The sequence below is a fragment of the Mesoplodon mirus genome (assembly GCF_964341445.2).
Source record: "Mesoplodon mirus genome assembly, chromosome: 4".
NCBI classification, from domain to species: Eukaryota; Metazoa; Chordata; class Mammalia; order Artiodactyla; family Ziphiidae; genus Mesoplodon; species Mesoplodon mirus.
The window spans coordinates 180,292,744-180,317,152 of NC_138979.1; the positions used below are offsets into that span (position 1 = coordinate 180,292,744).

The 24,409-nt window shown below is 50.8% G+C and overlaps 1 protein-coding gene across 1 annotated transcript in view; it reads left to right on the forward strand.

Moving 5' to 3' along the window:
- Window positions 1-2,599: 2,599 nt before the first annotated feature.
- Window positions 2,600-24,409, forward strand: part of LOC309803182 (uncharacterized protein C14orf132) — a 36,978-nt gene continuing 15,168 nt past the window's right edge. Inside the window, exon 1 of the mRNA XM_082619081.1 lies at window positions 2,600-2,815. Within this exon, the coding sequence (XP_082475207.1) occupies window positions 2,789-2,815 (27 nt within the window). The 5' untranslated portion in view covers window positions 2,600-2,788. The remainder of the gene's footprint in view (window positions 2,816-24,409) is intronic.

Here is a 24,409-nt window from a genome sequence, read left to right on the forward strand (position 1 = left end):
GGCCAGGTCTACAGGCTGGTAACTGCACAAACCTTGTCTGCAGAGCATCTTCTTCTTCTCTGCTCTTCTGCAGAGAAGAGCCACCCGATCCGAGAACACCGTCATCATGAAGCCGTGAGGGTACAGGACCGTGAGCCCTGCTTTTCAGCTGACACCACCTCGTGCTGGTCTCCCCACCTTCATCATTGCCCTCCCTGCCTCCCAGGGTCCATGTGGGAACATGAGAACATGGATGCCTGCCCCCAGCACTCTTACTGAACCTAGACGTCTGGTCACTGCAATAAGGCAAAGCAAGGATGTAACGAAAAAACAGATCAGAAAGGAATAAATAAAATGGTCCCTCTTTGCAGATAACATGATTTCCCACATAGAAAATCCCAAGGAATCTACCAAAAAATTCCAAGAACTAATAAGTTCTAGGTCATAGAATGCAAGACAAACATACAAAATCAATGATGTTTTTATATACTAGTAATGAACACATGGACATCAAAATTAAAAGTGTAATACCTAAAAATTTATAGTCACTAAAAAACAAAAGGAAAAGAAAAGAAAGAAATGTTTAGGTGAGCATTTAACAAACATGTCCAGGCCTTGTATGCTGTAAACTACACAACACTGATTAAAAAAAAAAATCAAAAAAGATCTAAATAAATGGAGGAACATATTGTCTTCAGTATGTCTCTGAACATACTGGATTGGAAGACTCAACATAGTAAAGATGGAAATTCTCCCCAGTTTGATACAGAATAATGTTTAACCAGCTATTTGGGCATCCTGTGGCCCAGTCAACTTGACAGATAAAATTAACCACCATGGTAACTAAGTCAGAATAGCATTACTGTAGAAATAGAGAAACAATCAATGGGCTAGAATAGACAACCCATCAACAGGCCCACACCTAGATTGAAACTTAACAAATTTGGTGTTGCTAATCAACACCAAACAAAAAGGGCTGGACTGGTCAATAAAAGGGATGGGATAATGGATTATTAATATGGAAAAGATGACATTTCTTCCTTAACCTGTACCAAAAAAATAATCAGTAAGAAAAGGGCTGAAATATGAAAAAATAAAATAAAAATTAAAAACTACAGGAGACTATCTCTATGGTCTCAAGTTGAGAAAGGATTTCTTCAACAAGGGCTAAGTGTATAGTTAAATATTAATAAACTTTGACTCAATTAAAATGAACTTCTGTTCTGGTGTCTCTTCTTAAAAGGGCATTAATCCCCTTACCAGAGCTCCACCCTCATGACCTAGTGAACTAATTACTTCTCCAAGATCCCACCTCCAAATACTACCAGACTGGTTTCAACATATGAATTTTTTTTTTTTTTTTTTAGTATGCGGGCCTCTCACTGTTGTGGCCTCTCCCGTTGTGGAGCACAAGCTGCGGACGCGCCGGCTCAGCGGCCATGGCTCACGGGCCCAGCCGCTCCGCAGCATGTGGGATCTTCCCGGACCGGGGCATGAACCCGTGCCCACTGCATCGGCAGGCGGACTCCCAACCACTGCGCCACCAGGGAAGCCCTCAATATATGAATTTTGAGGGGACACAAACATTGTCAGTAAGGTACCGGTCCCATTTGCTTAGGTCAGCGCTGCCGCCACAGGGGGGTTCGGGGACGCCTGCTCGCTGCATGGCCTTCTCCCCGTCAGCTGTGCAGGCTGCTGGACCAGTAGCAGCAGTGAGGTTTCTAGCACAGGCAGCAGTAGGGACATATATGGATCTGTCCTTTATGGCCACACAGGTAACGTACAACCCAGTCCCTACCAGTGAGCCCTTCAAGATGGACAAAGCTCCCACCCGCTCTCCTGGGGGCCAGTCACCAGGTCTGGGGTGTCACACACACACACACATGCACAGATGGGAACAGGCTCCTTCCGGCATCTCTGCCATTGTCCTCACTTTAGCTATTGCAGCCTTAAGTTTGGGATCCTTGTTGGAGGTAGGGAAAGACTAAAACAGGGCCATAAGGTACCAGTTGTGCAAGTTACGCACTGCGCAATTCTAGAAGGCACCATTCACAGTTTAGTCTCTGTTATTAGCCATGTTAGAGCTCACATTTATTGAAAACACTATGTACCAGATTCATGATCTCATTAAATTCTCTGGCTCTGTTTTCTTCATTTTACAGATGACAAAACCCAGGCTCAGAGAGCCACTACCTTGCCCAAGCCGCAAGAGCAGAGCTAGGATTTAAACCTTCTTCTGCCCAGTTCCAGAGCCCCGAGGACACCGGACTCTGGGCGCAGTGTTGGCGCAAAAAGCCTGTTAACCCTGACCCTGGCAGGCCAGCCCCACAAAAGCACCGCTGGCCCCCTACGGAACTGGGCTCAACAGCACGGGGCAGGGCGCCACCAGCACTGGAATTGGGTTCTGGGTTGGTTCTTGCACCCACCAGATAAGCGACCTCGTGTCTCAGCCCCTCCCTCCAGCACGCGAAGGGAAGCGACTGTGAGCCGTCCCGGGTTCCACCGAGCCCCGCCCTCGGGGGTGGGGCAGGGAGTGGTCACGTGAAGGGGCGCCTTGCCCCCTCCCCACCCCGAGCCCCGCCCCGCCCCGCCCCCAGGCTCCAAGCCCTCCATCCCGTGAGCGCAGAGGGAGCTGAGGGCGCCGCGCGGGCTCGGGAACTGCCGCCCCCGCTGGGTTGCCGAGGTCGGCGTCGCCGCTGCGGGGTTTCGGGGAGGCCTGCTCGCTGCGTGGCCTTCTCTCGCCAGCTGTGCGGGCGGCTGGACCAGAAGCAGCAGGGAGGACTCGAGCGCCAGCGGCAGCAGCGACACCATGGATCTGTCCTTTATGGCCGCACAGGTAATGGGGCTCCTTCCACGCGCGCCCCGGGCCGCCAAGTTTGGGCAGGTTCGGGGCCACGGTCTCGCCCTCCCCGCCGGGGCTTAGCGCACCGGGAGGGTTCAGGCCGGGCGGTGGCGCCCGCCGGCGATCCGAGCGCGGGTCCTTTGTCCGGAGCTGGCATCCCCACTGGGTGCGCGCGTCTGGGGCGGCGAGCATGGCTCCCGGGGGCGGGGCAGGCTGTGCGCCCAGTGTTCCCCGGATCGACCTGTGCGAGGGGCCTCGGCAGGGGTCCCCTCCCTGCCCATCCCCCACCTGCGGTCCTCCCTCCGTTGCCCCGCAGCCCTCCAAGGCGGGGCAGCCCGGATCCGTGCGTACCCGGGTGGGCAGGCAACCTCGCTCTTCCCCATTCTGTATCTTCCCGAGGCGCCGGGTAATCTGTCACTTGCTGCTGACCTCGGACGCCTCCCACCTCACTTTTCTCCCGTTTGGTGGAGACCACAGACTCTGTAGCCCGAGGAAGGCGGCGAGACCCTCTCTGTGACCAGCCAAGAGCCAGAGCACAGCAGTCGTTTTCTCCTTTTTCTGCTTTGTGCTGAGTCTGTGGCCATCAGTGCCCGGCGCGACCATAACTCTTCTCTCGACACAAAACAGGTTCCCAGTGGCAGACAGAACAGATGACCTCTCATCGCTTGCATTTTTTCTCCAGGGGAATCCCTGAAGCTCTGAGCGTGGAGTGATCTTTATGTTTGGTGCCTTAACTCTGGAGCCAGAACAAAGGCAAACGCCTGCTTTCCGGAGCTGGAGCTGTCTGTGGCCTTTTGGAGTTACAGTCTAGCTCCAGGGAAGGGCCACCGCATTTGGGCTAGGAGAGTAAGTCCCCGTGTACCAAATTCAGACCTTGCACCTTCTATCGAGTTGGTTATGTTGGGAGCCCAGTGGTAGGAAGGCCCCCCAGGTACCCTCTGTCCCCTGGGCATGTGGCAGGGGCTCCACTGGCTGCTGTTTACTTTTCCAGGGAATGGCGTTTCAGGGGACGCTTTCCTTTTCCCCCAAACTTCACCATGGTGGAAATCTGTCTAAAAAGTAACAGCAAAATCTAGGCTGTAGGGACAGCGAGCTCCCAACGCAAGCACGAATGGGTGCAGAATCCCCAAGTTGGCTCAAGGGAACCCAGATTCCAGGTCTTGGCAGTCTCTTAACAGGTTTTCCATAATGCTAATTGCTCCCATGAGCCATGCTGGTCTTTTTTTTTTGCCTAGTTTTCTGTCTCCTGTTCCTAAACCCATGTTTATAAATACTGTCATATGGACATCATTTTAGATAGTGCTGACTGTAACTGCGTGATGACAGAGGAGGCTTCACCGGATTTTTTTCTAGAGGGGAAAAGAGCTCACATGATATCTACCTCTGCCTCCCAGCTCTGGATCCCACCCAACAGCTGGCATTTCCATGGTTACAAGATAAATTGATTACTGCTAATCCTGGGGCTGGCTGGAGCATCAGGAGTTGCTATGGTAACTTGACAAAATAAATATAGGGCTTTTCAGTACCTATAGGCAGAGCCTGTGCAGAGATGGAGTTCTGGTTTTTCTTTTTCTTTTTTGTTTACAATTCAAGTTTAATGTGGTCAATTTATTACTGTGGACAGATGTTTGGGCATTGATTACACACTCAGTTCTGGGTTAGCTGCAGGGACAGAAACGTGAAGTGCCACCAAATGGGGAGAGAGGCTGACGTTTTGCTGAGCATCTGCTGTGTGCCAGACACGGGCGCTTACACACTTGATTACAGTAAACACTTACACGTCTGTGACATTGGCACTGTTATCCCCATATTACAGATCAGGATACCAAACTTCAGCGAAATGAAACAGTTTGCCCAGGACACACCATTAGCAAGGAGGAAAATGGGTTTCAAGTCTGGGTCTGAGGATCTGCAAAGCTGCTGGGTTTCCACCTTATTGCTTCCCCCTGAGACAGACACAAAATAAGGGACAGGAAGGACATATTTAAAGATGACCCGTCTCTCCTCCTCCCCCCAGGAAGTGCCCTCCTCGAGGTGCGTTGTGATCCAGTGGATTTCATTCTCGGGCTGCTCTGTCCCTGTTATCCCCACAAGGGCGGGAACTTTTACTGCTTTGTCTGTAGCACTTAGCAGTGCTTGGCTCAGTGAGTGCACAGCATATGCTGTGGGTGTACAGTGCCTGCTGCACGTGACCAAGTCGATGTCCCCACCCGTCAGCAGACGGCAGTTTGATAGAGACATGTGAAGGCCTCCATCCACGTGTTCAGCCAATGTTGAGTGCCTGCCTTGTGCCAAGCTCTGTGTCAGGCACTGGGGCAGGGATGCTGGGGGACAAAGTTGAACGGGATGTAGATTTTCTTTCTGGATGCTTGGAGACTAGTGGAGAAATGATGGACCAAGCCATTCCTAGAAAGGGCGACCACAATGCCTGGTATAAAGTAGGCCCTCCACAAGCATCTGTTAGATGACTGGATGAGGGTAAGACAAGATGTATGTGCAGGAAAAGCCATTAACAGGAAAAGATAGTGAGTTTGAGGTGTCACATGCCCCCACCCCAAACACCTGTTCATCGGTACTTGAGGCTAGGGGTTCTGATGGATGGGAACTAGAGGCAGATTTCCCCTAGCGGGCCTGGGAATAAGGGCATTCTAAGCAGAGAGGTATGGAACTTCCCTGGCGGTCCAGTGGTTGGGGCTTGGCGCTTTCACTGCCATGGCCCCGGGTTCAGTTCCTGGTCGGAGAGCTAAGATCTCGAAAGCCACGCGGAGCGGCCAAAAAAATTAAAAAAAATCAGAGGCATGGAGGTAGGAAAGCCCAGAATATATTCACAGAATCCTTCAGGAAACTGGAGGGTAGGGAGCACAGGAGAACTGGGAGACAGAGGCCAGGGCCAGGTTGTAGAAGGTACTAACTGCCCAGTATGAGAAGTTCACATATAATCAATAGACAGTGGGAGCCATTGTAGGTGACTGAGCAGGAATAGTTTATAATTGAAGCAGTGCCCTGGGAAAACCCCAGCCCCCCGCAGAGGCCAGAAGCCAGAGGGATGGCTGGAGTCGGAAGTGCACACCTGTTTGATTCACTGATGGAGTAAAAGAAACCATATTCTTGTGGCTCCAAAACCCAAGTCTCTTCAGCTTCACCAAGCTGTGAAGTATGATTCCTCTTCATGGCTTAAAAAGACCTGGAGGATATATGCCATTTTAGATAGATTTCTCTCTCAAAAACTAAGCATCAAAAAGACACTCTTGGGCTTCCCTGGTGACGCAGTGGTTGAGAGTCCGCCTGCTGATGCAGGGGACGCGGGTTCGTGCCCCGGTCCTGGAAGATCCCCACATGCTGCGGAGCGGCTGGGCCCGTGAGCCACGGCCGCTGAGCCTGCGCGTCCGGAGCCTGTGCTCCGCAACGGGAGAGGCCGCAACAGTGAGAGGCCCGCGTACCGCAAAAAAAAAAAAAAAAGACACTCTTCTTGGATGTACAGAGTAGACATCAGTTATCCAAAAAATCCTCTTATGCAGATGTGCCCTCCCTGGTGCGGGGACACCATGCTGTGGGTTTGGGCTTGGAAGAGGCTGTGGCTGCTGAAGATGTAAAGACTCAGCTCGACCCTGAGCCCTGGAGGCACTCAGCCTCTCTTTCCCCCACCCTGGAAACACCCCAGCCCCACTCTACACAGTCCCTGAGTCCCTGGAGATTCTGGAGGGTTGAATAGTAAACAGGGGCATGCATTTCCCTATGGCCAGAGCTGGCCAGGAGGGCAAGGCTACCCAGACCCCCTAGGAGCTGGAGGGGAGGGGAGAATCACAGATCTTGAAGACTGATACTCAAATCCCTTTGTTGTCGGTGGGGTAGCCTGTCTCCAAAGACGGCCCCATCCATTCCTTCCCTACCTACTGGAGGTACATGTTGGACCCCATGAGGGAGTTTAAGATCTGATTCCCCTCCCCTTAATGTGAGCTGGCCTTAGTGATTTTTCTGACCAAGATAATGCAGTGTGAGTGACATTCTGAGATTAGCTTGACATTCTGAGATTGATTTGTAAGAAGCCTGCAGCTTCCACTTGGGACTTTTGGAGCTCTTGCTCTGGGGAAACCCAGCATCCTGCGTGAAATTCAGAGACCCTGAGACCTCGGGAAGGGAATGAACATTTAAGAGACCTACTGTGTGCTGGGCCAGCGCATGGAATGAACTAGAGGGACAAGGAGCCCCGTTGCCATGTTTCTAGGTTGTAACTCCCCGTAGAACAAGCATGCCTATGGCATAAGAGCTCGCTCTTATTTTTGTCTTGCATTGTCCTTACAGTGACTAGTTTAAACCCAGTAGTTCCCCAATGTTGCCGCCACTAGAATCACCTGGGACCTTTTAAGGGTCTTGCTGCCTAGGTCCTGCCCCAGACACTGCCATCTGAGTCTGGAGCTGGGAGCCAGCATCAGTGTTTTCTTTTCATCCCCTAATTGATTCCAGTGTGCGATCAAGGTTGAGACCCGGACCCTAAACCCACACTGTGGCGCTGTTCCCCTCCCCCCTCTTTGGATGGAGCAGGTCCTTGGTCCCTTTTAGGTCATAAAAAGTCATGTCGTCCCTGGAAGTCACTCCAATATCAATTCAGCAAATTAAAATATTCAGGCCCAAAATAATGTAACCTGGGAGCTTGCTCCAAAATTGAGGTTCTTGTTTGGGATTAGCAGATGCAAACTATATAATATATATATATATATAATTTGGAATTATATAATATATAATATGGAATGGATAAACAGTGAGGTCCTACTACATAATGCAGGGAACTATATTCAATATCTTGTGATAAGCCATAATGGAAAAGAATGTGAAAAAATATATGTGTGTGTGTGTGTGTGTGTGTATAACTGAATCACTTTGCTGTACACCAGAAACTAACGCAACATCGTAAATCAACTATATACATCAATAAAATAAATTTTAAAAAGAAGAAAGAAGATTGAGGTTCTCCCTTCCTCCCGACCACACCTGGCACAGGTGGGAAAACTAGAGTTGGAATGGGTGCCTATATGACTGTCATGGTACAGACAGGGAGGAAATGGAGAGCCCAGGTGGTTCGGCTGACAGGCTGGGGAGCCATGAGTGGGGCTGACACAGGAGCATCCTTCACATCATCATACCACCTCCCAGAGCAGTCCAAGTGCTGGGGGACGGTGGGAGGACCCGGGACCCTTCCATGGATCAGCTTCAGGGAATCGTTGAGCCCCCGAGGTACACAAAGTAGCATGTTTATGTACATTTTGAAACAAGTTTTTAAAGAAATCTCTATTCATTTCCTATGGCTGCTGTAACAAATTACCAAAAACAGTGACTTAAAACAGCAGAAATGTAATCTCTCCCAGTTCCGGAGGCTCCAAGTCCAAAGTCTCTCTTTTTGGCTTTCATTTTTGAATGTTTATTTTTTACTTGGCATAGAATTCTAGATTGACTATTTTTCAATACTTTAAAGATATTATTCAACCATCTTCCTGCTTCCCTTGTTTCCACTGAGAAATCTGCTGCCGTCCTTATCTTGTTCCTTCGAACATAATGTGTCTTTTTTTTCCTTTGGCTGTGTTTACAGTTTTTTCCTTATTGATTTTTGAGCCCTTTGATTATAATGTACCTTAGTGTAGTTTTCTTCCTGCTTCTTGTCCTTAGGGTTTGGGAGCTTCCTGTATCTGTGGGTTTATACTTTTCATCACATTTGGAAAATTCTCTGCCATTCTTTCTCCCCCCTCCAGTTTTATTGACATATAGTTGACATATAACATTGTATAAGTGTAAGGTGTACAACACAATGATTTCATACATGTATATACTGCAAAAAAGATTACCACAATAAGTTTAGTTGACATCTGTTACCTCACATAGTTAACAATTCTTTTTTTCTTGGGATGAGAACTTTTAAGATGTACTCTCTTAGCAACTTTCACATATGCAATACAATACTTAGCTATAATCACCATGCTGTACATTATATCCCCAGAACTTATTTATCTTATAACTGGAGGTTATAAGATTGACTACTTTCACCCAGTTCCCCACCTCCTGCCTCTGGAAAACACCAATCTGGTCTGTTCCTATGAGTTTATTTTTTTTAGATTCCACGTATAAGTGAGAGTATCTTTCTCTGACTTATTTCACCTAGCATTACGCCCTCAAGTTCCATCCAGTATGTCTCAAATGACAAGATTTCCTTCTTTTTCATGTCAATCTTATAACCTCATCTACATGTATGTAGATATCAATATACCACATTTTCCTTAAGTATTCATCTGTTAAGAGACACTTAGTTTGTTTCAGTGTCCTGGTTATTGTACTGTGTGTGTGGATGTCTCTTCAGGACAGTGATTTCATTTCCTTCAGATACATACCCAGAAGGGGAAATGCTGGATCATACGGTAGTTCTGTTTTTAATTATTTAATTTAATTTTTGAACCCCCATACTGTTTTCCATATTGGCTGCACCAATTTACATTCCCATCAACAATGCACAAGGGATCCTTTTTCTCCACATCTTCTCCAACACTTGTTATCTCTGTCTTTTTGATAGTAGCCATTCTAACAGGCATGAGGTGATATCTCACTGTGGTTCTGATTTGTATTTTTCCCTGATGACTTGTGATGTTGAGCACCTTTTCATGTACCTGTTGGCCATTTGAATATCTTCTTTGGAAAAATGCCTATTCAGGTCCTCTGCCTATTTTTAATTAGATTATTTTTTATTGTTGAGTTCTATGAGTTTTCCATTATTTCTTTACAGATTCTCTCTTCCCCTGTCTCTCTCTGCTCCTTTGGAGATTCTAGCACGTATATCAGGCTGCCTGACATTGTCTCACAGCTTCCTGATTGATGCTTGTTCATTTTTTTGAGGCTTTTTTTTTTCTGTGTTTCATTTTGGATAGTTATTATTGACATATCTTCAAGCTCAGCAGTATTTTTTTGAATATCTAATCTCTGCTGATCCCATCCAGTGTATTTTCGACCTCAGACATTGTAGTTTTCATATCTAGACGTTTAATGTGGGTCTTTCTTATACTTTCAGTCCTCTTCTTAACATGTTCAGTGTTTCCTCTAGCTTTTTATATATGGAATACAGTTATAACAACTGTTCAAAAGTCCTCATATACTAATTCTAAATGTGCATCAGCTCTGGGCTGGTTTTGACTGAGTGCTTTTTCTCCTCATTATGAATCATATTTTCCTGCTGCTTTGCATGCCTGATAATTTTTGGTTGGATGCCAGACATGGTGAATTTTACCTTGTTGGATGTGAGATATTTCTGTGTTCTTATAAATAGTCTCAAGCTTTGTTCTGAGATGCAGTTATGTTACTTGGAAACAGTTTGATCCTTTTGGGTCTTGTTTTTAAGATTGTTAGGCAGGACCAGAGCCATCTTTAGTCTAAGAGTAATATTTTCCCACTACCGAGGCAAGGCTGCGCTGAGTATTCTACCCAGTGCCCTGTGAATTATGAGATTTTTCAAAATGGCTGGTGGAAACTGGTACTATTTCTGGCCTGTATGGATGCCAGGTACTATTCCCTGTCATCCTTTAGGGTGATTCTTTGCTGCCTCGGGCGTTTTCCTCACGCACATGTGCTCACCAGTCCTCTGCTAACTATCTGAGCGGTCCTTCTGCAGGTTTCTGTTTAGCTCTCTCCTCTGCATCCTCTCCCTCATGGTCTCCAGCTGCCTTGGTCTCCCCAGACTCTCAGTCCCATCTCCTCAACCCCAGAGTCCACTGGGCTCTATCTGGGTTCCCCTTTCCTGCTCCACAGCCTGGAAACTCTTCCCAGGCAGTAAACAGAGTCAATTCCTTGTTTCCCATCTCTCAAAGGTCACTGTCCCTCACTGCCTGATGTCCAGTGTCTTGAAAACCATTTCCCTGTGTTTTGTCCATTCTTTTATTGGTTCCGTTGGGAAGGTAGATCCAGTCCTTGTTACTCCATCTTGGCCGGAAGCAGAATTTTCTTAACCCTGTGTTTTTAAGAAGTATGCTTCCACCCCTGCTCTTTTCCTCCCGTTGTGGGAAGAGGAATATAACATTAAGTCTGAACCTGGCCCACTGCTTCTCCCTTCCCTCTGGAACCTTGACCTGGCATTTCTCTGCCTCTTCTGAATGTCATAAAATGTGGGTAATGCATGGAAGCTCACAGCTGAGTCTCTGATACCAGACTTAGAAAGCCAGACAGTGCACGGACTGCCCAAATTCCTTTCTACGCTGCCATTGTCACTTGAGTTCCTTCAGAGAGTCTTGTGACAGGATGCTCCATGGGACATCGTGAGAGCCAGGGAGTGATCTGGGTGTCAGGTTTGGCAGCCAGACGTTGGGCAGCCTATTGAGTAGGGCTGGTTTCCTTGGGCCTCCATCCCAGGCACCTGGACCCAGGGGAGTCTCATTCCCCAGGAGGATGAAGGTGAGGGGGTGGGGAGCAGGTTGCTCCAGCCTCAGGCCCACCCAGGGCGGCAGCCAACAGCTGGGACCCTGTTTGTCCTTTCCAGACCCCATTACAGCCCCTCATCCAGCGCCTCAGCACGGAGCTCTGGGGGCTGATTAGAGATGTATTAAGACTTGGCTTCCAGCGGCTTTGAGGGGACCTGAGGGAGGTGACGAATGCGCTCCCCGGGCCCCCTGCCCCCTCGCCTCTCTTGGCTGAGCCGTGGCTGTGCTGCCTGCCTCTCCTGCCCCCTCTCTGACATCCTGCCAGCCTTTCTTCACTCCCACTGGAGATCCCACCTAGGCCCCGCTGTGTATCCCAGTAACCAAATCAGTCAGGCAGGGAGGGCCATGGAGTCTGCATGCCATGGGACGGCCCCCGTGCTATGTTGGGGGATGTCAAGGAACCAGAAAGAAGCTATCACCAGCCTTCGTCATCTTTGTCACCCTCACCAACATCACGTGAGCACAAATTACATACAGAATATCAACCTCAAGCACACAGGTGAGGCAGGAGGCATCCTCGGGTGGAAGAAGAAGGGGGCGGATGGTGTAGACGAACTTGAGCACCTGCCGAGGGGCAGGCTCTGTGCTGCACGACCTCCCCTGGGAGGGCAGTGCTCTCGCACGCCCATTTTAGAGAGGAGGATAGCGAGGCTTGGAGACCCTGAGGGTCTGGCCCGAGGTCACCCAGGCAGGAAGGGCTAAGACAGGCTGGGTCTGAGCCCAGGGCCCGGACACCAATGCTGAGTAACAGCTGACAGATTGCAGAGCGTTGAAGTGGGAATGGAGGGGGACCTGAGCCCCAAGCAGGTGTGATTCTGTGTCACGAACCTCCGCAGCCCAGCCCTCTGTTAGCCTGCGTCTTCCTCCCTGGGCCTGTGTGGGCAGAGTGGACTGTGGCTGAAGCAAGTTGTTCCAAAGCTCAGACAGGCTGTTGCCAGAGGCAAAGGCAGAGCCCACAGGAGGTTGCAAGAACCGGGGAGGGGTCTGGGGGAGCGGAAGCTTGCTCCCTTTGGAAGTGATTGGCCCTCCCTCCTCCTCTGAGCCCCCGACGCTCCGTCCTGCTCGCTCTCAGAGCATTCCTGTGTCTGAGGTTCCTGGAAGGCAAAGGTTCATGTCTCATTTATGCCGGCATTGCTGCTGCCCAGTCCAGGGCCAGAGCTGGTAAACAATTAATAAAGGAATCAAAGAGCAGGGAATCAATAAAAGCATGGGAAAAGCTGAATAGAAAACCATGGGCTACGTCAGCTTGCAGGCCCTTCCTCCTTGGCCTGCATCGTACCTTCCCCGAAGGCACCAGTTACACCGAGTCCTGCCGGCACACCCCGCATCCTGTCCCTCAAACTCGCAGGCCCCAGCACCCTCCCTTGCCCTCTGCAGGGTATCTGCCACGTGTGGGACCCAGGACTAGGGCTTTCCATTCAGCACAAGACAGCCTGTCTTAGCCCTTCCTGCCTGGGTAACTTTGGGCCAGACCCTCAGGCTCTCTGAGCCTCACTTTCCTCCTCTGAAAAATGGGTGTGTAACAGCACCGCCCTCACAGGGGGGTCGTGCAGCACAGAGCCTGCCCCTCAGCAGGTGCTCAGGTTCGTCTACACCCTCTGCCTCCTTCTTCTACCACCTAAGGGTGGCTTCTGCCTCACCTGTGTGCATGTGAATTCTGACTCACGTGTTTGCATTGCTCTCGAACCCTGGCCACATCACCTGGGCAGATCTACCCTAAAATGCCAGAATCCCTCTCCAGCATTCCTGTGAAGGCTGAGTCACTCTCTGTATCTTTACCGATGGGGAGCTCACACCACCTCGCAAGGCAGTGACTTCCACTAGAGGCAGGTAGCCTTGGACTCAGACACGGCCCTGCCACTGTGCATCCGGGGAAATCACTCCATCTCTCCAAGCCTTGGCGTTCGTACCTGTGCAATGGGATGATGGTCGTGGCGGTAACTTACGATAACTCAGGATTTTGAGGCTTAAATATGGTAACGTGGCACCTTGTAATGGGTCAGTAAATGGGAATTACTCATTCTGAGCTTCCTCTCTTGAGTCAAAAATCATCTTCCCTTTAACTCTGCCCATTGGTCCTCGGAAGCAAGTCTAATCCAGCTTGCATGTGGTAGCCTGTCCTGTAATTGCCTGGGGCTGCAGAAAGCACCTGAGATGGGGAAGCCGGATGCCCAAGTCCCAGGCCTGGCTCTCCCCCTCATGACTTGGAGAAAGATACTTAACGTTTTAGAGCTTCAGTTTCTCTGTTAAATGGGAGTAGTAACACCTAGCTCAGCACGGGCAGGAGAATAAAATGAAATGATGGATGTAAAAGTACACACTGTACAGGACTGCACAAATGCCAGTAACAATTGCTATGTTTGAACCATCATTCTGCATCTTCCTGCATCATCCCCCTTTTTTTTTTGGATTAAATGTGGCCATTTCCTTCAACTATTTTTCCAAATGCCTCTTCTCTCTGGAACCAGGCCAGGCTCTGGTCTGTCAGTCTTCTTGTAAATCGGTTTTCTCAGAACAAGACATGATGCTCCAGAAGAACCTATCACCTCCTTGGATCTAGCCCTGATATACCCACCAATATGGCCGCTGGGAGCTGAATCTTGCCCTGCGTAATGCCGTACCTTTGCCTCATGCTAATGCGAGGTCCCTCTTTCCTGAGTGCTGCTGTTCAACCAGTTCTCCCTTCCAGGACTGGGGCAGCTGATTCTTGTGAACCTTAGCACAGATACGTCAAGAACTGTGAAGGGTGTGAAATTTTACCTGCTTGCAAGCTAGCCTGCCGTGATGTAAAAGATGCTGACCAAAGACCCTAGATGCTGACCAAAAGACCCTATGCCTTTTCGTTTCGGTAGCCTGAGACTCCTGAATGCAGTGTGGGGTTAAAGACAGGAGCTTGCTGCCTGGTGAGGAAAGTGGCCATTCTAGCTGCTCCCTGGAGGGAGCTGATTAGGAAAAGCAAAACAAAGAAGGCTGTGGGGTGTGACAGAGGGCTTTATTGCTCACAGCACGGTCAGCAGCATGAACTTCGTGTTCACATCAGTGCCCCTGACCCCGCAGGTCCCACGGGGACCAGGAAGAGCAGCCCAGGTGGATTCTGTGAGTGCAGTGGGTTTGTGTAACGGTGAGGAACCCCGCAGTTAGGAAACTCCGCTCCTTCAAAGGGAACTGCTAGCAAACCTGCCCAGCCTTTGTCTCAGAGGGAGATATTATCCCAGAGGGAGATAATCACCCTGGTTGGGAAATAAATGGGCCGTCTGCCCCAGAGGGGACGCTGTCTCTTTCTTAGGAGACACAGTTTGCTGTACAAACATCACTGTTGTACAAAGATAGTCTGGAACAAGCGCTGTTATGCCTTTACTCAGAAGGTGTGCAGAACACAAAGACCCATGAAGGATTGGCTCCCAACAATGTGTTTATACTTATCCTTCGAAACTGCACAGATCTGGGCTTGCATCTCCCTTGGCCATTCCAGAGCTGTGCCACCTTGGGCAAACTCCTAGCCTCTCTGATCCTCAGTTTCTACAGTCTGCAAAAGGCATAATTCCTACTTTCCCAAAGTGCTATAAGGAGTTCTTTGTAGTAGTGTCCTTGAAGCCTCCTCACTGTGTCTGGTATAGAGCAGACCACAGAGAAGGCAGCAGAACCGCAGTCACCGTGATCTGGAGGGCATCCTTCCGATACCTGATTCTCTCCCGTCTGTCTTCATCCCTCCCTGACCGGGTCCTCGTGGCTCCTGTCAAATGGTGTAGAGTTGCCATCCTGGCCCCGAGCCCACCAGCCAGTGGTGAGGACCTGGGAAGCGGGTGTCGGGAAGCCCAGAGCCGCGAGAGCAGAGCCTGGTTCATCGGGGCTCCGGGACCCGGATGAGTTAGTTTCTGAGCCTCAGCTTCCTCATCTGTAACACAGAACCCACCTCCTAGGGTTTAAGGAAGAATGAAAGGAGATGCTAAACAGGGACTGTTTGGAACGCATGTGACAGATGCTCGGCAAAGCCATTATGATGCCTTTTATGCCTTTTCGTTTCGGTAGCCTGAGACTCCTGAATGCAGTGTGGGGTTAAAGATGGGAGCTTGCTGCCTGGTGAGGAAAGTGGCCATTCTAGCTGCTCCCTGGAGGGAGCTGATTAGGAAAAGCAAAACAAAGAAGGCTGTGGGGGTGTGAGCTTGTTTTGCAAGCTTCTTGCAGATTGCTCAGCATGCTGGCGGCACTCGGTAGCGGTTTATGGGCATTCGGATGGCAGGACCCTCTGTTCTGCCTCCTGCAGGGAATACAGATCGAACTGCCCAAGGCCTCCTTTGGGGTCCAGAGATGAGGAGCTTGGAACTCTGCAGATCTTCTCTCTGGCCTTGGCAATGGCTGTTTACTTATTGTTTGACCTTGGAGGGGGGGGTGGTGACTAATATACCCTCTCCGGGCTCCATTTAGGAACTCAGTGTAGCTTGATGGTTAAATGTGTGAGATGCAGAGTCAGACAGACCTGGCTTTGAATCCTGAGTTGGAAACCAGCTGGAAGACTCCAGCATGTCATACAGCTTCCTAAGCCTCAGTTTCCTCATCTCTCAAGTGGAATAATGACCTTTCCCGCCTCGCAGAGCTGTTGGGAGGACCAGACAAGGCCATGCGTGTGCAGAGCCTGCCCAGGAGATGGTGCCTACTGTGATGCTGCATTATTTTCTGTTTCTTGGTCTACAAAATGGAGTGGGAGGGTGGGAGCACAGAATCTCTTACTGCTTGGAGCAATGGAAGACTCCTGGAATCAAGGTCAAAGAATCCTGGTCCAAATTCTCTTTAGCCTCTTCCTGGTTGTCTGGGACCTGAACAAGTCGCTTTACGTCTCTGCACCGCATCATCCATGGGTCCAGCTCATCACGTCTCCTTTCACCATGTATGGTGAAAACATGGGTCACCATGCCTGGCCTGGGACCCTGGTCAGTGCTCAGGGCCCCTCTCAGCTCTGAGCTTGTCAATCTGCAAGGCTGCCAGCTTCAGAGAGCACCCTGTGTATTCAGGATGTACCGAGCAGGAAGGTAACACACACGGGACAATGGGGTGGGGGCGCCGAGGAGCACACAGGGCTGTTAAAGTGGGCTACAGGCAGGTCCCAATGGCTGGAGCTGCCCGTTGCCCTGACCCTACCGAACGATTAGTCCTTGGGATGTTTTTTGGAGCCACTGGAGTGGCTTAGGCTGATGGTCCCTGCAGCTCGTGGCACCCCAGTGGCAAGCAGGGTGGACCATCCCATGGGCAGACGGGGAGGAGCGGCATCTTCTGCAAAAGGAAAATCTGCTCAGCCTTCTCCTGGCAAATGATGTTCCTGGGCTCTCAGGGAGTGAAGTCTATTTTTATACTTCTGGTCAGGAAATTTAATTGGCACTCATGGGTGTTCTGGCGGGAGGAGCATGTGGCTCCATTTCCCGGATCCATTGCAGAGAAGAGGCTCCTTCTGTCTGTCAGTTCACGTCACGTGGATTGGAGGAATGGACCTTCCAGGAGCTGGCGGTCCCTTGGGTCACTGTGACAGTGCCAACCACGATAACTCCCACCATTTGCTGGGCGCCAGGCTCTCTTCTGAGTGCTTTACCTGGATCAACACAGCCAAGCCTCACCACCACACTCTGAAGTAGAAATTCCAATTCTGCCCATTTTTCAGACGAAGCAACTGAGGCTCGAAGAGATGAAATAAGTAGCACGGTTGGGTTTTGAACCGGCCACCAGGCACCCACGGGCTCTTTCCCATGGCTTCCCCTCTGAACTCAGTGGCTCTGCAGTTGGGCTGCTTGGTTTTTCGACCTGAACTCAGCCTGAGCAGGGAATCGGAGAGTGGCAATAATTGGCCACCCTTACATTTCCACCGTGATTTGCAACACAGAGCTTTGAGTCTAGCGAGTCTGAGAGGGGAGCAGGGGTTACCACCTTCGTTTTCAAAGCAGAGACCAAGGTGCAGAGGGGAGAGATGGGCACCATCTAGCCACGTGGGATGCCACCTCCATGCCAGGCTGGATCCCGGCCATTCCGAAGGGGGCAGACAGGGATAGAAAGGGAGGCAAGTGGGATGTGCAGGGAGCTGCTCCGTGGGAGCTGAGGAAACGGCTGGTGAGTGGCTCAGGGAGGTTCCTGAGCCGCATCTTCTGCAGAGAAGAGCCCTGCGGTGAAGGGGCAGTGGGGGCTGGTGGGAGAGAGCTGCACTGCTGGACAGAACACAGGACACGTGCTGGATCCTTTGGCTTCGGGGCTCACTGGGGATGAGCCCCCCAGACCACAGCATGAGCCGACCGTGCCACTCAGGGCTTCCTGCCAAGCCTTGTTTTCGTTCCTTAAGCCACTTAATTCATTCATCAGTGGTCCCCTGGGCCCGGCTCTGTGCTGGGTATTGGAAGAAGAGGTGACAAGGACAGTCCCTGCCACCCAGGCGCCAGCCATCCGGAGGGATCGCAGAGGGGCCAAGAGAGCTGACGATACTCGGGGAGAAGGGTGGGGCTGGGCCACAGAGGGGGCGTCTCCAGCAGCGTGCAGGGGCAGGCTTTGTAGGAGGCCTTCCTGGAGGAGGTGTCCCCTCAAGCCTGCCATTACAGGGCTTCCTCTCCTGCTGCTCTGCTTCTGCACACTTGACCCCTCCCCATAGGTCGCGGCAGCTCTGGTGTGGCCAGGGCTCTGGAGGGAACAGGCTGGCAGGTCCCTGAGTTCTGTATTCTGGATTCCAGCCAGTCCAGGTTCTGTCTGGCTTGGGGCACCCAAATTTTGACATTGGGGCCCTGAGGGCCGCTCAGGAAGGAAGGCAGGCCGGGGCAGAAGTGAAGTCTGGGTTGTCTCTCCCATCTTCTCCCACCCAGTGAGGCTCAGAAACCCTGCCTGTACCCCACTCCTCATTTCCCCCCGCGTAATATACAAGGCCCACTGTCAGAGGCCAGCTTTGAGCCCAGGGGGCCCCATGCCTGCCAGGTTCACTCTGGACTTGGCCTGGCTCCTCCCTGAGACCCCTGTGTGTATGCTTGGTCTCCGGGTGTCTGCCCTGGGGCTTTGGCCACCTGGGAACGTTGGTTCTCCATTCAGGCAGGAGACGCTACAAGGGAAAGCGAGTCGGGCTCAGACCGCCAGTCACACACTTGCATCCTGCCGCCCTTAGGAGGGCCTTGGCCTGAGGTGCTGGGGTCTGCGTCCGCACAGAGCGAGTGCAAGTCCTGCGTGCGACAGCATTGGGGGTGCAGGAATGAACCTGGGGCAAGGTCTGCACCCTGGGTTGGAGCTGGCCTCTAGAAGAGGTGCCCTCTTAGGCCACCTGCTCTTTGCTACCTTCCTTTCACCAGCTTTAGCAACTGTCCCATCCTCACAATCCCCTAGAAAGCCTCCTAGTTCGGGGAAACAAGCTGCTCACCTGTGACCCCTGCCCCAGCTGTGATTCTGCCTTTGGAGGAAGACATACCTGCCTTCACATTCCGTCATCCAGGCTGGTGCATGACTTGAGCCAGCCACCTGACGCTCTACAACTGTTTCCTTGCCTGCAAAACCGAGAGAATGACCTTGGTCTGGAAGATTGGGCGAAGATGAGGAAGATCACGTGTGCAGTGCCTGGCACAGGCCTGGCACTGAGCCTTATCTAGATGCAAGGAAGGGAGGCCCAGGGAGGGGAAAGGCTGAGTGCCATCGCTGGTTCAAGGTCACAAGCCCATGGCATTGGGGTTGCCTGTCGCCCACACTTGGGTGTGCTGACTGCCCTGTGCTCCCTCTGACCAGCCTGGCGCCAGCTGGCGAAGGCTCCTCACTCAGGCCAGCCCCTTCTCCCAGGACTTCGTCTCAAATATGATGATCAGTTCCCATTTTTTGAGCTCTTTCTGCAGGTCAAAGGTGGTACTGGGTGGTAGGCTAAGAATCGCATTGCATTTAAAAGCTCATCTGTCAGCCACATTGTTTTACTTGCAAAACAATTGTGTGCAAGGAAGCAAAAAGCCTTGAGCTGTGATCCTGGTTTTTAAGAAAATTAGCGCCAGCACTATTGAGCTGATTCACATCAGTTTAGAGAATTGGCTGTCATCAGGCTACTTACAGCCAGGGTGGTGGAAAAAATCCTTCTGAAGCAAACAGTTCATAACCTCGGGTGGCCAAAGAGTTTTCTACAGCAGATATTCTAACAAATGCTAACACACATTCATAGACTCAAGGTTATAAGTCAGCAGCCCTTAGAATTGTTAAAACAAAGTAGTCATTATTATAACAGCAAAGCTGGTGGCTTTTCTTGGCAAATAGAAAGAAGCTTGACCTTTTGAGGACAAGATGCAGAACTGGTACAGCTTTAACTTAAATGTTATGGTAACTTATGTAAATATTCAATAATCTTTTATCTGTTTAAACGATGATAAAAAGCCCAAGTGTGTCTCAAATTTCACACAGACATACTGTGGATTTTATTTTATTGTTTGTTTCTGGGTTTATTATTTTAATCAAAGGATAACTTACAGACAATACAGAGCACAAATCTTAAGCGCCCAGCCCAACGAATCTGCATATTGTGCAGATAGTTTACATAACAAGCCTGGCTGCTATCCTGGAAAAGCCCTGTTTACAAGGTTGGCCCTTGGCTGGGGTCCCCTCTATCCTGACTGATAAGGATGGTTCTCTGTGCCTACACTGTTCATGCAAACAGTCCAGTTTATGTGGAGCACCTGCTTTCCTTCTGGGAGTCTGGGTTTGGGTATGTGCTGGGCAGTGGGTACCTACTGACCAGCCCCCAGTAAAAACCCTGAGTGCTGAGTAACCTGAGTTGGCTACATCTTAGAGGTTGCATCACAACCTATTGCTGGGGAATTAAGTGCATCCTGTGTGACTCCACAGGGAGGGATCTTGGAAGCTTGTCCTTGGTGTCCTGTGACCTCTTCACCCCACATACCTTTTCCCTTTGCTGGTTTGGCTTTGTGTCCGGTGTTGTGGGAGCCATGAGTCCTCCCAGAGAATCTCCGAACCTGGGGTGGTCTTGGGGACCCCAACATACATATGTAGACACCCCGATAACTACCACCCAGATCAAGAAGTGGAACATTTCCTTATGTCCTGCCCCAGTCAGTGTCCTCAAGGACTGGATCCTTGTCACCCACTGCTCTGACCATCCCCCTATCCCTGCCAGTAGTTCTTGGGGTGCATCTTTTGTCTCCTGGAAATAGCTGTGCCCTGTCCCATTATCCACTGGAAGAATGTTTCTTAAGGACACCATTTCTGCCTGCCTCTCCTCTGACCCCCAGCCCTTAACTCCCCCTTCTGACTTTTAAAAGCCTTGTGAATATTGGTTTATTGAAAATGAAGCACCTTATGAAAATGCCGTCAGGGGTTTTAAAAGTTTGCCTTCTTGCTTGAGGCTTCTTAGAAGACTCTAATCCTTCACCTGCTCTGAGAATATTTTAAAGCAGAGCAGGATTTATCAGAACCGTCTTTAATTGAAGTTAACTTTGTGGTTTTTCCCACACAGCCAGACACTCAAGCACATTGCAGAGGTTTACACGCGACCCTGGGAAATGCCAAGTGAGTCTGTTCTCTCAGGCAGAGAGCTTTGTGGGGTGAGGACCAACAACCACCTGGCTCATCCAGACACATGATGGATCAGACAGAATGGACGTAAAACGGAGCCGGAAGGACAAGCCTTCCCAGAATTCTGGGCGCCTCTGGAATGCACCCTCAGAGCTGCCAGCAGCATTCATCCTCCATGCGGAGTGGCCACAGATTGCTCAAGGAGTCCCAAGTCACAGTCCCAGCTCAGCCACGGTCCTTGGGTACCTGAGCAAGTTGAGTCCATTCATATGTCTGAAAACGGGCTCAGTACTACCTGCCATCCCACTTTATTCTGAACACTGATGCGCTAATGTATGCAAACAGCTTTGCAGATATAACAGTGGTTTTATGTGCTAATCTTCACAACACCTTGGAGCAGGAAGTGCTTTTACCATCATTCCCATTCTGCGGGTGAGGAAACTGAGACTCAAAGGTTACATCCCTGGCCCAAGTCCTACAACGAATGAGTGGCAGAGGGGGTTTGAAGGTCTGCAGTTGGACTTCCTAGCTCTCAACCCCTGTGCCATCCTCACCTGTCAACTGCCGCATAACTTGTAGGATACTGTCTGCCTGGGGGCGGCCTCTGTTGAGGGGGTGCTAGCAGAGTGGGATGTTTCCTGACATGGGAACGTTCATCCCCAAATTCCCATGAGGCTGCCGCAGCTCTTGGCCAAGCCTCCTCTCCTCCCGGGACCATTGCAGGTGCTTCTCAACTGATGGGCTGTGTCTGCTTCCTTCCTGATCCATTTTCCTTTCCTCACCCCTGCCAGAGGAGCTTTATCCTGCTAAGGTTCCTCCGTGACCCTCCGCCCGCCCCCCGGCCCATGGGATAACATGGGCTGACCCTCCATCCCCGTGAGCAGACCCAGGCGTCCTCTCTAGACCTGGGGCCCCACGTGCACCTTCCTGGTCCCCGCTTCCGCCAGGTGCCGCCCGAGTCCTCCGTGCTTTCCCCGGAATGCCCCCTCCCCCCCTTCAAGGCCAGGTTCAGGACCCCCGCTCTGGGAAGCCAGGTGCCTTACCTTAGACCCCTCATTCCAGGCAGTGCTCTTCTGTACCAGTATCTCAGCACTGCCCCCTCCCATCACTGGGCTGGCATTGGTGCAGACGGACGTCAGGTGCAGGTCCTGTGGCCCAAACTGGGTCATTCTTCCCAGCTTCCCTCAGCGGGGAACATGGGGCTGTCGTGAAGGCAGGTGGGGCTGAGTGGCAGGCCCAGGTCTGAGCTGGACCCCCATACTCGGTGCGGGACCTCAGGCAAGTCCTCACCCCCCAGAGCCACAGTCTCTTGGCCGGTATGGATGGATAGTGACCCTGTGTACACAGCGAGCGCTGAATGAGCAGGGCCAGTGGAGATGTGCTCTGTGGGGTGTAGAAGTTTCCAGCGTCGTGCGTGTTTCTTGGGCCCGTGGATAAACGGTAGGTTGAGCTTATCCCAGCGGATGGTTTGTGTTCCCCACACTCTCTTTCTCTTGCTCTGAGCTGGGGACTCACCCTCCTTTTGCCTCACCCACTCGCTTGCTTTCCTCCTTGGCCAGGCGCCTCTTGCCTCTGCTCACCACCAGCCAATCAACAAACACATATCTGTCCAAAAAGGGATAAGCCCTACATCCCATCCATCCCACCAAACATCAGAGGGTCCAAGATGCTACCTGGGAAGGGGGTGGGCAGAGGATTCCCTGATCCCCCTACACACCCCTCCAGACCATTTCCCAGCGCATTTTTTGCTACAGATTATTGAGTTGGAAGGAAAATGCTGAGCTCCTAATTCCAGAGTGTGAAAAGGTTCTCTTCAGAGATGCACCACCTTAAAGTAGTAAAAATAAAGTGGAAAGAACCACCAGCTACTACGGCTAATGATAACAGAAGTAGCATTGGTTACTAGAAATATGGTAGCTTATTAAATGATTATCCACGCAGTGCCAGGCCCCGTGCTTAACACCCTGTTGCAAGCACTGAGCTCAGGTCTTTATATCTGTGGGCTTATGAAGTCCTCACAGCACCCCAAGGAGGGAAGTGCTGTCATTGGTCCCATTTTACAGGTGAGAAAAGTAAGGCTCAGAGAGGGTGAGGGATTTGTCCGTGGTCACACAGCTGCTTGGTAGCCAAATCAGATGTTGACATCAGATGGCCCAACTCCTTGTCCTGCGCTTTCTGTCTGTTGGAGTAGCTGGGGTTTGGTATAACTTGCTGCTGTTGGGCATGTGTATTTGTTGCCCCAGATTTCAGTCCGTAAATTCACTCAAAGAGCTGCCTGTTTTTTGGTTAAAAGTGTTTGACAAATAGCAAACAGGGCCACCAGGAGAGCCCAGAGTGATTGCTGGCCTGGATGTGATGAACATCCAAGCTACAGTAGCAGATATGATGTTTGTGGGTGTCTGTTTCATTTACTGTGTTTTCTTTTAAGTAGAACTTGTTAGCCACGGTAGAACCAGTATGTAACAGATGACACCTGCGGGTGAGCAATATTTAAAGAAATAAACGCCTCAGCCTAATTCCCTAGCTTTCTCACTAGTTCTCAGTGAGATAATTCCTCTAATACTGAGTCTCTCGGTAACCACATCCCTTCTTAATGAGGAGTTAATCAAAATTCCTGATGACAAATCCTCTATCCAAGGGGATAGAGGACCTTCAGCACGTTTTGAAGTCAAAAACCCTCGCAGGCAGCTTTCTTATCTGCTGACTGCTTTTCTCCAGCAAGTCGCTTCACTTATTGAGTGCCTGCTGTGTACACATCATCTCTAACTTCCTCACGGTCTGGAAGTCGGGGTGTTGCCCCACAGATCAGGTGAAGCAACTGAGCTTGGGGTGAAGTGGCATGCCTGTGGCCACACCATCCGTGGGTGGCAGAGCCTGAATTTGCACCCTGACCTGAACCCCATCCCTTCTTTCCACTTCACTTATGTTATGTGATGAGCATCATGGTCTTTGATTGCTCCCAATTCATCAGGACAGAAAGCCAAAAGGACCAATGGATCTTTGTCTTACCCTTATCATTTATCTGCTCTTCTTTCTTTTTCTTTTTTTTTTTTTTTGCGGTACGCGGGCCTCTCACTGCTGTGGCCTCTCACGTTGCGGAGCACAGGCTCCGCACGCGCAGGCTCAGCGGCCATGGCTCACGGGCCCAGCCGCTCCGCGGCATGTGGGATCTTCCCGGACCGGGGCACGAACTCGTGTCCCCTCCATCAGCAGGCGGACTCTCAACCACTCTGCCACCAGGGAAGCCCTGCTCTTCTTTCTTGCTTGCATGTTGCAAAAGCTGACATGGAGTTTACAGCCACCCACGTGTGTCTTTATATTATTTGAAACAACAGGACTTTTTCGATTGGAAAGGAGGCGTTTTCTGCCTCGTCTTAGAGCAAATTCCTCCTCCCCCATCCCCACCCTGTTCCCTCCAGCTGCTGGTAACAATCAGATACTCTTAACACCAATCCTCTGAGTGGCATCATTGTCAGACCCCTTAGGGAACAGGCCCAGATTCCTTTTCAGCTTAAACTGGACCAGGGTTTTTCCAGAGAGGATTGAAGTGCTTTCTTTGCTCTTGGCTGTCAAACACACCCTCTCTTGGGGTGCCCTGGGCCTCGTTTGTCTTCGAGTGTTTTTAAAT